Genomic DNA, 12,043 nt, shown 5'->3' with positions numbered 1-12,043 from the left:
GGCTGCGTTTTTAAAGAACTACAGCTACAACCAATCAGATGTTTGACTGTTAAGTAGTGGGTTGTTCTTCCTCTTCCTGCTCTTCCTGCCCAATTTTAGCTCGAACCCCTAGTTACCCTAGTGGTTAATAGTGTTTGGCGGTTAATAGTGTTTGGCCAATAACCGAAAGGTTGCTGGTTCGAATCCCTAAACCAGCAAGGTGAAGAAAGAAGACATTCTGCCCTTAAGCAAGACATTGACCCCTAGGCTGCGATATTTTTTAATGCCTGGTTTAGACTTGACATTTGATAGCTGGAATTTTGTCCACATAAATCTGTGGTTCACTGGCCCTATGGGAGGAAAGGCTAAATTCCGAATCAAACCCAACCCGCGCCGAGCCCCGAACCCTACAAGCACCATTGTAGATCTGAAAGGATCAGATAGGTACAATATGTAAATTAGCCTATAACATAGTATACAGATGTAAAAAACTGTTTTGCTGCACTTCCAAACGACAAGTCTTATAACAAAATGCCCGTTTGTGTAACATTTTTCAAGTGTATTTTTTATTCACCCACCACACCAGAACATACCAAGCCTCGTTCATAGATTTCTCAAAACATAAAATGACCCTAATCCTTTTCTCCCAGGTCTACTAGCCGGTCTTCTAGCAGGCATCCTACTTCCGATTCAATAAGCAATTTCGCCCTCCAGTGGCTAGGATAGGTAAATACTGTATGTGGGAGCTGGTTTCAAGGTTTAGCCTGTGGCTGGCATGTGCAGCTCTCTGCCCTTGCGTCTCTAAACTTCTGGATTATGACGTCATCCGTTTCACTCCTATACATCACGGTGAGAGATGACAGCTCCAGTGGAACACAGTTGGAGCTGAAATTGAAGGAAACAAAATATTACAACTACAGTAATGTTGTAGGGTCGCAAAATTCCTGCAACAGAAATCCTGGTTGGAAGACTCCCAGAATCAGGAGAGAATAGGCAGGAAATCAGGGATCCTCCATCTGTGATTTTCTAGAAAGCCAGAATTTTGCAACCCTAATTACAACAATCCTGCAGAATAATATTGTCCTAGTGGATATGAAACTATACAAAGTGGATGTCTATTCTGCTCGACAAAGGCCAAACGCAGTAATTACGCCAACAGTGAAACAGAAAAATTGCTTTAAAGTTTTTTTGCTAGCCAGCCAATTATGTTGTAAATTACTTCACAATAAGATGATAGATACATCAGTGCATAAGTGATCATTTTTATGCACATCAACCATGACCACTGATTTGACCTGAAACAACTATATGGGTCATGCAAAGGCAAAGTGCAATATCTACAAGGACTATTTCATCACACAGAACATTTATATTTAAAAATACATATATCTACAATCTAAATGTGTTTATCCAATTTTCTTATTGTCTTCCTTTTTGACTTGGTATGGTCATTTATTTCATTTATGGGTCATAGGTCATGGTTGATATGCATAAAAATTACTTCCTGATAAGATGACACATCAGTGCATTATCACTTATCGACCTACGACATATTGTATTTGTCTGGACAGCAAATACATTTTCAGCCAAAAAAAATGCAGTTTCACTGTTTACGTATTTACTGCTCTTTGTCTTTGCATGGCAGAGCGGGTACCTGCAGTCAAAACATGGGTGAAACAAAGTAAAAGTGCAGTATTTTCCTTGGGTTTTCCTTCGATTTTGTAGTTACTGCAAATTTCAAACTACATTTTCTTTGAAACAGAACATAATGGAACCAGGGCACAAGATAAAACAGATACTACAAAGCTTCATTTCAGTCTTAACAACATTTTGACAAAGTGTAGTTACTGCGTTTTGCCTTTGTAGGGCAGTATTGTCTACAAATAGCTGCACAAAGGCTACTACAGTATCTGTGGTGAATACTGGATATCGAGTTCTCAACACATACCTATTCACTGATCTCTCCTCAGGTGATATTTTCCTTGGTCTAAATCCTTCTATGGACACTTCTGAATTCCCAATGTGGCAGGTACCTCTGAAATGGGATAACGCTCTGATTATAAACACATCCAAGGTTATGTATTGGATGATCACTTCACGACCCAGTCAGCGGGCAAAACTGACTGCAATGACATCATCACTTGGGTAGTTAAGTCATCATTTACAGTGAGCTCCAAAAGTATTGGGACAGTGACACATTTTGTTATTATTTTGGCTCCAGTACTTTGGATTTAAAATGATGCAATGACTACGAGGTTAAAGTGCAGACTGTCCAATTTAATTTGAGGGTATTTTCATCCATATTGGTTGAACCGTTTAGAAACTACAGCACTTTTTGTACATAGTCCCCCCATTTTAGGGGACCAAAAGTATTGGGGCAAATTCACGTAAGTGTATTAAAGTAGTACAAAGTTAAGTATGATATTTGTGCTTCTGTCATTATCTCACTCATCATTATTCACGATTCATTCAGAATTATCTGTAATCATGGTAGCATCCACATGAATGTGTTAAGAAGCATATTCTGTTTTTATTTACAATAAAAGGGACTCTAAAATGACACAATACATTATTTACCATTCATTTCTATTGGGCACAAAATAATCTGAAACACAACCAGAACAAACAGCAATGAATCCAACAAATGTGTAGAGTCACAGGCTAGAGTCACAGGTAGTCACTGTGTACCAGGAAGAGGGAACCAAATATTTAACCTTTTATTACTTTAATAAACATATAAGTGAATTTGTCCCTATACTTTTGGAGCTCAATGTATGTTTGTGTGACGTTCCCACCTGCAGAAGGTAGCATTGAACCCTGACGGCTGTAGGATCCAGTTTGCCAGATCGCCCTTGTTGAAGTCAACATAGCGGTGATAGAGCCGACACTGTGAGTCAGAGCTGGCATCAAAGCGGCGGTGCTTGTAGCCATTTCGTTTGGCCAGGAAGAGGCTCCTTCTCTCGTGGCTCCTCGTGCGGCAGTGCTGGCGCTGTCTCCGCTCAGGCCGGAACCCATTGGTGGCAGCCGTCGTCTGGGGGCGAAGCGGCCTAGCCCGGTACACCACCAGCAGGGGCTCGCTGAGGGAACCACCTCCCAGGCAGTAGAGGCTCTGGGTCAGGGCCTCATGAAGCACCAGGCTCCCACTCTCGTCCGTGTAGCGCAGCTGGAAGCCCACCACGTCCAGAGGCATGGAGGAGAACATGAAGGGGGACACGTCGAACACGTCATAACCAGACAGGGGTAGCTGATCCAGGGTCAGGATCCTCTCCTCGAGGGGAGGGCTCACGCTCAGGCCACTCGCACCCCGGGTCAGGCTGTGCAGGGACACTGTGACACTGAGGGGGTCGGGGTGGAGGGTCTTGCGGAGCAGGACGAGCTCAGCCACGGCCATAGAAGGCTTCAGGTGAGAGACGTTGAACCAGATCCATCCTGCGGGGGCATGCGGTGGGCCTGCGTGGTCCAAGGAACATAAAGAGAGACCATGTTAATCAATCTAGTTGATTGCATCCAAAGTTGGCTCACAGCACAGAACAAACAAAATACAGGCATCAATTAATAACATCACACACACAACCTTGAACAACTATGGTATAATAAAGCTGATGTTAGCTAACTGCAAGCTAGAATTGTTTTCAGGACTAACAGGAATTTCACTAGCTAATAAGACATTAAACATATTGTTCAAATTCCATATGAGGACCAATCAATGTCAGGAAAATATCTTATTTTCGGTATAACGGTTTCAAGTTAGGCTCCTACCCAGAACACTCCGGAAACTCTGCACCAGTGTTCCATCAGAGCTTCCCAAGTCTCGGGCCTCTTGTGTGTCCAGAAGCTGATAGACCTGTCTCATGTAGGGGTGTGGTTTGGCCACATGGGGTGCAGACAGCTTATTGATGTGCAGCATCTCCAGAATGGCTTTGCCCAGCTCCTTATTCTCCTCGATGGCACCTTCCAGGTCATCTGTGAGCAATAAGCCCCAGGCACAATTCAACAGGAGAAGGAACAGCATGGCATGTAAGCACCTCAAACAGGCAGCTCAACAATCAAACCTTGGATTCAGCGGTAGGCTAATCCACCTAAAAGGCTAATTTGAACCTTCGATAAAAAACAAATCCAACTTCACAAACAGACTTTGGGGATGAGCCGATGTCTTATCGTCCTCTTGTCTGATCAAAGAATGGTGAGAAACGGTCAAGCCTCAATCTCATGCCCCAGAAGGACAGAAAGGACCGAAAGGCGGGTCACTCACTAATTGGGTTGTTAGAACTCCAGGAACCGTCAGAACTTTGTGAAAGCAATTAGGGATCACACAGAGAACCTCTGGAATGTCACACTCCATTTGACAAGCATCATTATAGTGACTGTTTCTGCAATGGGGGCTGAGTACAACATTGTTCCCCCGTTTGGTTTTGGAATTAAAAAGCTTTTTTCAGTTGCTGCTGCTAAAAGTATGATCAAATATTGGATACCGTATCATTTTATTCTAGAGACCGAATCATTTTTTGCAGCACAATGGGTTGCATAAATTGTCAGATGTCCTAACCAGAATATAGTTTTAGTCCACCCTTAAAACTGTGGGAACGTTCCACAGAAAAGACAAGGCATTATTGTAAGGGTCAACAAGCACTTTACATGCGATGCCTCAATTGATGTTTAAAATGTTTAGACTTTTCCCTCGCTCCACAAAAGATAACAACCGTGAGAACAAAACCTGTTTGAAGAAGATGCATGTTTTTTTTTTTTATTAAACATTAGAAAATACTTTACAGTTGGACAGGCAGTCAAGGCCCTCGTTTGTGCCCTTAAGGAGTCTAACCAAATCACATTTTTACGAACAGAATACCCAATCAGTCAGTTCATAAGTAACACAATACACTCATTACTTCTTTTACCTTCCGTTTGTCATAAAATAAAAGTGTCAATAGAGGGGGCTAATTCACTGGACTCAGCCTGACAGAAGCAGATCATCAAGGTTCCCTGAACCTTAATTAAATTCAAAGATGCAGCTGTGCTCCATAGCTGTAGGGATGCTCTAAACTTACAGACAGACAAACATGTTATACGTAATGATTCCACCCTTACGACTACCATAAAAAATGTTTATCTTAACACCCTAAATCTGTGGTAGAAACAGAATTTTTTTTTTTGGTGGGGGGGGTGGGGGGGGGGGGGGTGGGGGTGCCAACTACAACTTCCTAAAGAAGTGAATAAAAAGCTTTAGTACCAGCTTGCTAACAAATCACTAATCTGTTTTATATTAACTGGCTGATGAAGGATTAATTTGGTGCCTCAGTGCTCTGGAGGTGGGTGTTGCCAGGCAGGGCGGAAAGGCTATCAATTACTACCCTGTGTGTGTATGTGCATGCACGTGTGAGTGAATGTGTGCGTGTGCACTCATCCAAGTATATATGTCAGCATCAGGAGTTAAAGCTGGTTCCACTTATGTACATCTTACACAAACTGCACGCCCTAAAGGGACTGAGAGAGCAACAAACAGTTTCTCAGGGACTGAGCTAGCTAAATAACTGTTTTGGCGCATACCCCCTTTTAGATTCGTCTTCTATTTTATTCAGTTCTAAACTTCCGGATACACGTAACAGATTATCTGTTACAGTTTCTCGGAAGAATTTTAGAAAAGTTAGAGCTCATGTTATATGGAATAATACATTCTTAGAAAAAAAGGTTCAAATGGGTTCTTCGGCTGTCCACACAGGAGAACCATTTTTGGTTCTTTCCCTTTGTGGAAAGGGTTCTATATGGAACCCAAAATAGTTATACCTGGAACCAAAAAAGGGTTCTTCAAAGAGTTATCCTATGGGGACAGCCGAAGAACCCTTTTAAGTTCTAGATAGCACTTTTTTTTACATACGAGTATATACAATGGGGCAAAAAAGTATTTAGTCAGCCACCAATTGTGCAAGTTCTCCCACTTAAAAAGATGAGAGAGGCCTGTAATTTTCATCATAGGTACACTTCAACTATGACAGACAAAATGAGAAGAAAAACATCCAGAAAATCACATTGTGGGATTTTTAATGAATTTATTTGCAAATTATGGTGGAAAATAAGTATTTGGTCACCTACAAACAAGCAAGATTTCTGGCTCTCACAGACCTGTAACTTCTTCTTTAAGAGGCTCCTCTGTCCTCCACTCGTTACCTGTATTAATGGCACCTGTATGGCCAAGACCAAAGAGCTGTCAAAGGACACCAGAAACAAAATTGTAGACCTGCACCAGGCTGGGAAGACTGAATCTGCAATAGGTAAGCAGCTTGGTTTGAAGAAATCAACTGTGGGAGCAATTATTAGGAAATAGAAGACATATAAGACCACTGATAATCTCCCTCGATCTGGGGCTCCACGCAAGATCTCACCCCGTGGGGTCAAAATGATCACAAGAAAGGTGAGCAAAAATCCCAGAACCACACGGTGGGACCTCGTGAATGATCTGCAGAGAGCTGGGACCAAAGTAACAAAGCCTACCATCAGCAAGGGCATTGAAGATGAAATGTGGCTGGGTCTTTCAGCATGACAATGATCCCAAGCACACCGCCCGGGCAACGAAGGAGTGGCTTCGTAAGAAGCATTTCAAGGTCCTGGAGTGGCCTAGCCAGTCTCCAGATCTCAACCCCATAGAAAATCTTTGGAGGGAGTTGAAAGTCCGTGTTGCCCAGCAACAGCCCCAAAACATCACTGCTCTAGAGGAGATCTGCATGGAGGAATGGGCCAAAATACCAGCAACAGTGTGTGAAAACCTTGTGAAGACTTACAGAAAATATTTGACCTCTGTCATTGCCAACAAAGGGTATATAACAACGTCTTGAGATAAACTTTTGTTATTGACCAAATACTTATTTTCCCCCATAATTTGCAAATAAATTCATTAAAAAAATTCTGGATTTTTCTTTCTCATATTGTCTGTCATAGTTGAAGTGTACCTATGATGACAATTACAGGCCTCTCTCATCTTTTTAAGTGGGAGAACTTGCACAATTTGTGGCTAACCAAATACTTTTTTTGCCCCACTGTAAGAGTCAGGGTTAGACATAGAAAAAGTGTGACTGGGCCTCCAGAGTGGCGCAGCGGTCTATGGCACTGCATCGCAGTGCTAGGGGCGTTACTACAGGCCTGGGCCACAATTTGCACAGCGTCATCCGGGTTAGGGGAGTGTTTGGCCGGTGGGGCTTCACTTGGCTCATTGCGCTCTAGTGACTTCTTGTGGTGGGCTGGGTGCCTGCTGAACGACCCCGGTTGCCAGATGAACGGTGTTTCCTCCTACACATTGATGCGGCTGGCATTAAGGAGCACGGTTAGGCAGGCCATGTTTCGGAGGATGCATGACTCCACCTTCGCCTCGCCTCGCCCCGTTGCAGTGATGAGACAAGATTGAAAATTGGGGTAAAAGAAATAGTGCGATTGAATATAGGATGTAAAGAGTACTAAATATTTAATATCCTTTGTCAATTATATTTCTATATGGGTTCAATCATGGTGAGGGTCAGAGTGGGGGATATGGTGAACAGTAGATTACACAGTGTTTGGATAATATCTGACACACAGGTCAAAGGTTATTCCAAACTAGGCTTTGGTGAAGTTGGGTGTCACTGTGACGAAGTGCATTGATGGATGCTTAGCTTGGCGTGAGGGTTGTGGCTAGAAGGGTTACAGCTCACGTCAAAGTGATTTCAAACTCCCGAGATAGTTGGGACTAGGGAGAGTGTTCAGAATCCTTCAATTTTGATCAAAGCATTTAATTTTTTCACAAAAATGTAGACGTTAATGCCATAGTTGTACATTTTCGGTGAAAATCATTACAATCCCCGCACTTTAGCGCTCACCCTGATATTGGCTTATCCACTGGTCACAGATGTCATTTCAATGTACAGTACCAGTCAAAAGTTCAGACACACCTACTCATTCAAGGGTTTTTCTTTATTTTGACTATTTTCTACATTGTAGAAACCAAAAAGTATTAAACAAATCAAAATATATTTTATATTTGACATTCTTCATAGTAGCCACCCTTTGCCTTGATGACAGCTTTGCACACTCTTGGCATTCTCTCAACCAGCTTCATGAGGTAGTCAACTGGAATGCATTTAATTTAACAGGTGTGCCTTGCTAAAAGTTCATTTGTGGATTTTTTTCCCCTTCTTAATGCATTTGAGCCAATCAGTTGTGTTGTGACAAGGTAGGGTTGACATATAGAAGATAGCACTATTTGGTAGAAGACCAAATCCATATTTTGGCAAGAACAACTCAAATAAGCAAAATGAATCGACAGTCCATCATTACTTTAAGACATGAAGGTCATTCAATACGGAACATTTCAAGAACTTTGAAAGTTTCTTCCAATACCGTCGCAAAAACCATCAAGCACTATGATGAAACTGGCTCTCATGAGAACTGCCACAGGCAAGGACGACCCAGAGTTACCTTTGCTGCAGAGGATAACTTCATTAGAGTTAACTGCACCTCAGATTGCTGCCAAAATAAGTTCAAGTAACATACACTTCTCAACATTAACTGTTCAGAGGAGACTGTGTGAATCAGGCCTTCATGGTTGCAGTTTTGAAACTGCATTAACTGCAGTCCCCTGTGGTATTTTGTACTGCAGTTGAACTGCAGTTATACTGCACTCTAACTGCAATATTTTTTCATAAAGGTTTGGATTTAGGCTAAAAGTTGGGTGACAAAAATACCAAATTCCCTTATGTTGATTCAACATCATCACATTTGTTGTTGTTGTTGTTTAGTACGGAGAAATCATTTTGAAACATTTTGAATTGGGGAGCTACAACCTGAACTTGTCCATTAAGAATGCACATTTTTGTATTTGGTTGAAAATCATTTTTGCTATTGTAAGGACAATTGAACTCACCTGGTCTCAAGTCATACATAATTACTGCAGTGCGGAAGAACTGTAGTTGTTTGCTCATCTATCTGTATGGGCGAACAAGACAGTGGTTCAGAAAAAGCTTTCCAAACAGCCCAAGTGTTTTCCCTGCATGGAACACATTCTCAGGCGGCATCTGTGCATAGGTTAGGAGTAGGTTAGCCGACCTGCAAAGCAAGCTTTTAAAAGATGTGTTGTTTCATATTTCCAGATGTTATCACTGTTCTATAATTACAGAAGGTCACAAAAATAAACTTACGGGGGTAGTGAAAGAGGAAACGGGAGCAACACAAACACAGATAAACTAGAAAAACATACTCAGAAGATGTTTTTCCAGCTTGTTTTTTGTGTGTGGTCATAATCAGATCTGAAATATTAGTCCACCTCAACCTCACTCCCAGTATATAATGACTTAGTAGATAAACTACAAAATATGCTCAGAATATGTTTTTCTTACCTGTTTTATTTGTGTGTGGCCATAATCAGATGTGAAATATCATTCTCTTTCAGCCCACTCCTAGTATATAATGACAAAGGTCTTGGTCCAAGCACACAGCACTAGGAGCACTTAGAGGAACCCTTTGATCTGAGCTCTCAGTGTTTGTCTTTGGTTCTTTCCGCTCTGTTTAGTCTCTTCCCTTTTTGGTCAGCCTTCTTCTCAACCCCCCCCCCCCCCGAACACACGCACACGCACAGGCTTGTTTTCCCTCCCTCCTTCCTCTCTCCTTTTTCTCTCTCTCTTCGTGGGGTGTGGATTGACATTTAGGAGTGAGCAAGGTTCTCTGTCAATTAGACAGTTGCTGTGGGAAGCGGAGAGGAGTGCATGAACAGAGGGAGCTCCTGGTGGGAAAGAGAGGGAGAAGGAGCTATGAACTAATAAGGTAAGGGCATGTCAGTCAGTCTGTCTTGCTGTTGGCTTTACTGGTTGGCAGTCAATTCAGCTTTATTTTTATTTGTCCCCTTAGGGCAATCAGTATGTGGAGGAGTTCCGAAAAGTTGATGAGATGTGAGTTCCCTTAGGGCAATCAGTATGTGGAGGAGTTCTGAAAAGTTGATGAGATGTGAGTTCCCTTAGGGCAATCAGTATGTGGAGGAATTCCGAAAAGTTGATGAGATGTGAGTTTTCTTACTAAAAGACAAAGTTGTGATCTGTAGTGGTCTGGCTTGTCATTTAACGTTTTTATAGTAGGGAAACATTTCAGGAAAAGAAAGGGAAGGGCGAGTTGTATAAAACAAACAAGGTTGGTCCACTGGATTTGTTATCAATCTCTGATCGGTTGTGTAAGGAAGAATGGTCTGTATGATGGTACTTCAAGCTACCAGGAGATCAGGAATCAGCCCCACCCCCCCCCCACCCACCCACCCCCGCACACACACTTCTAAAAAGCACACTCAAACCTTTCTAAAAAGAATGTGTCGTTTTCATGAGAAAGCTGCCTCTTAAAGCAACAACAAATATCACAAGAGTCTGGGCTAGGGCATTAGTTGTTGGACTCTAGTCTTTCATGCGCTTCTCTTACTGCATGGTCTTCTTCAGACATGTTATTGTGTGCCCTAGTTAAGACAGAGAGGCGGTACACTGTATGACCTTCACGTTCTTCACAATAGAGTGAGCTTGAAATTTGACTGTTAAGTTTGTTTTGCGTGTCACTTTTCCAGGAGTTCGTCACGGACCACTTACGCGAGTCACCTTGACTGAGCTCAGTAGTTATACTGCAAGTGTTCAAAGACACTCAAAAAATGTCCTGAAGCATTTTAATGAAAAGTGTTAGCAGTTTGTTTCCGTTCTGTTTTTGAAGTCAAATATATGAAGACACATCACTCCTACATTTCCTTCCTTTGTATCAATCTCATGGACTAGGACTTAGTAAACTCCTCTCTCTTGTCATAAGAAGTCTGGGACACATCACAACTTGGCTGTTGGATGAATATGCTGGCTGGCTGGCTGCCAAATACAGGACTCCTTTTCTCTCTCTCTCACTCTCACTATCTCTTTTCTCTCTCTCTCACTCTCACTCTCTCTATCTCTCTCTATCTATTATCTCTCTCTCTCTCTCTCTCTCTCTCTTTTGCTCGCTCTCTTGCTCGCTCTCTCTCTCTCTCTCTGACTCCTCTTTCTTTGGAAATTGCTGGCTGCTCAGGAGCCTGTCATTACGGAGATGAGACGCAGTGCAGTGGCGCTTGGCTGTTGAGCGGAGGCAGCTGATCACTAGGCATTCCCAGCTGTGGAGAAGACCCGCTTGTCAAAGGGAAGCGCTACATTCCCATCTCTGCAAGACCCAAATTATACACTCAGTTGAACACTGAGAACTGGCCACGGAAGTGATAGTTTGTGTCAACTTGTCTTTGAAGAGGTACAGTGGTGATGACTTTGATCTTGGTGAGATGGATTCTCCGGAGTTCGGACGCTTGATTCTAAAGATTTAGTAAATACAGCTTGGTCTTATACTAAACCAGTAAGGGATCTATTTGATAGTATGATTCCGTTTGACATCACGAGATCCCTCTAGATTGAAATAAACATACTGTATCTACAGACATTCCACCACATTTGCCTCACAACCCATATCATGCAGCCCCTCTCCTCAATACGAATCCTGATTTTACAGTCAGGCCTGGTATGCTGTCCTGTGTCCTCCCAATCTGACCCCCCACCAATCAGGTACCGGAACTGTGTTGCGTCAGTGAGCATTCAGGAGGGCACAGGCCACCCACCTAGCATGCTCTGGGATATGTCAGTCGTAGGATCACATGACCAGTCCAGTATCACATGACACAATTCAACTCACACAATCATGTAAACACAGACACATGCACGCACACAAGCACACATACGAGTAAAACAGTCTCCTCCCCAATGTACAAATAAAAAAGCATGGGACAATTCTCATCATGCCTGGCCTTACAGACCTCATTTCACAAATCAATGTCCATTCCCAGGTCTAATGACTTCTAACTGGCCTGGTTGGGAATAACCGTGTCCCATGTCCAGCCTCCTGCAAAACATTACTGGATAAAATCACAGTTTATTCCAGAATGAATACCAGTTTCATTGATGAAAGCAGACACACATGAACCGATGCCAGGTCGTACTTCAGTTTCAGTTGGAAAAAAAGTCCATCTAATTTTGAGACCTTACGTTGGACTGACACAGAGCAGATGTCT

The 12,043-nt window shown here is 42.5% G+C and overlaps 2 protein-coding genes across 3 annotated transcripts in view; one reads left to right on the top strand and one right to left on the bottom strand.

Annotated features, from left to right (window-relative positions):
* Nucleotides 1–567: 567 nt before the first annotated feature.
* LOC139417175 (bone morphogenetic protein 4) lies at nucleotides 568–8,929 on the bottom strand. Of its 2 annotated transcripts, none has more exons than XM_071166418.1 (4): nucleotides 8,864–8,929; nucleotides 3,739–3,942; nucleotides 2,775–3,429; nucleotides 568–864 (listed from the first exon to the last, which is right to left on the bottom strand). In XM_071166418.1, the coding sequence occupies exons 1-4, from the start codon at nucleotides 8,919–8,921 to the stop codon at nucleotides 732–734; spliced, it is 1,050 nt and encodes a 349-aa protein (XP_071022519.1). In that variant the 5' UTR covers nucleotides 8,922–8,929; the 3' UTR covers nucleotides 568–731. The 2 variants fall into 2 exon arrangements, with proteins under 2 accessions (XP_071022519.1, XP_071022518.1); XM_071166417.1 differs by lacking the exon at nucleotides 8,864–8,929 and adding an exon at nucleotides 1,928–2,014 and having other exon boundaries at nucleotides 3,739–4,124.
* A 723-nt stretch (nucleotides 8,930–9,652) lies between these two features.
* Nucleotides 9,653–12,043, top strand: part of LOC139416110 (Fras1 related extracellular matrix 1a) — a 35,697-nt gene continuing 33,306 nt past the window's right edge. Inside the window, exon 1 of the mRNA XM_071164403.1 lies at nucleotides 9,653–9,759. The gene's annotated coding sequence lies outside the window, so the exon portion shown is untranslated. The remainder of the gene's footprint in view (nucleotides 9,760–12,043) is intronic.

The sequence above is a fragment of the Oncorhynchus clarkii genome, chromosome 9 (genome assembly GCF_045791955.1).
Source record: "Oncorhynchus clarkii lewisi isolate Uvic-CL-2024 chromosome 9, UVic_Ocla_1.0, whole genome shotgun sequence".
NCBI classification, from domain to species: Eukaryota; Metazoa; Chordata; class Actinopteri; order Salmoniformes; family Salmonidae; genus Oncorhynchus; species Oncorhynchus clarkii.
Note: the sequence above shows the minus strand (reverse complement) of the source record. Positions and strands in the feature narration are given on the sequence as shown.

Coding starts and splice junctions, on each gene's coding strand:
- LOC139417175 (XM_071166417.1), bottom strand. CDS start 3,991: ATGCTGTTCCTTCTCCTGTTGAATTGTGCCTGGGGCTTATTGCTCACA. Junction 2,015..2,774: donor TTCAATGCTACCTTCTGCAG/GTGGGAACGTCA, acceptor ATCCCATTTCAG/AGGTACCTGCCACATTGGGA. Junction 865..1,927: donor GAGGAGAGATCAGTGAATAG/GTATGTGTTGAG, acceptor CTTCAATTTCAG/CTCCAACTGTGTTCCACTGG.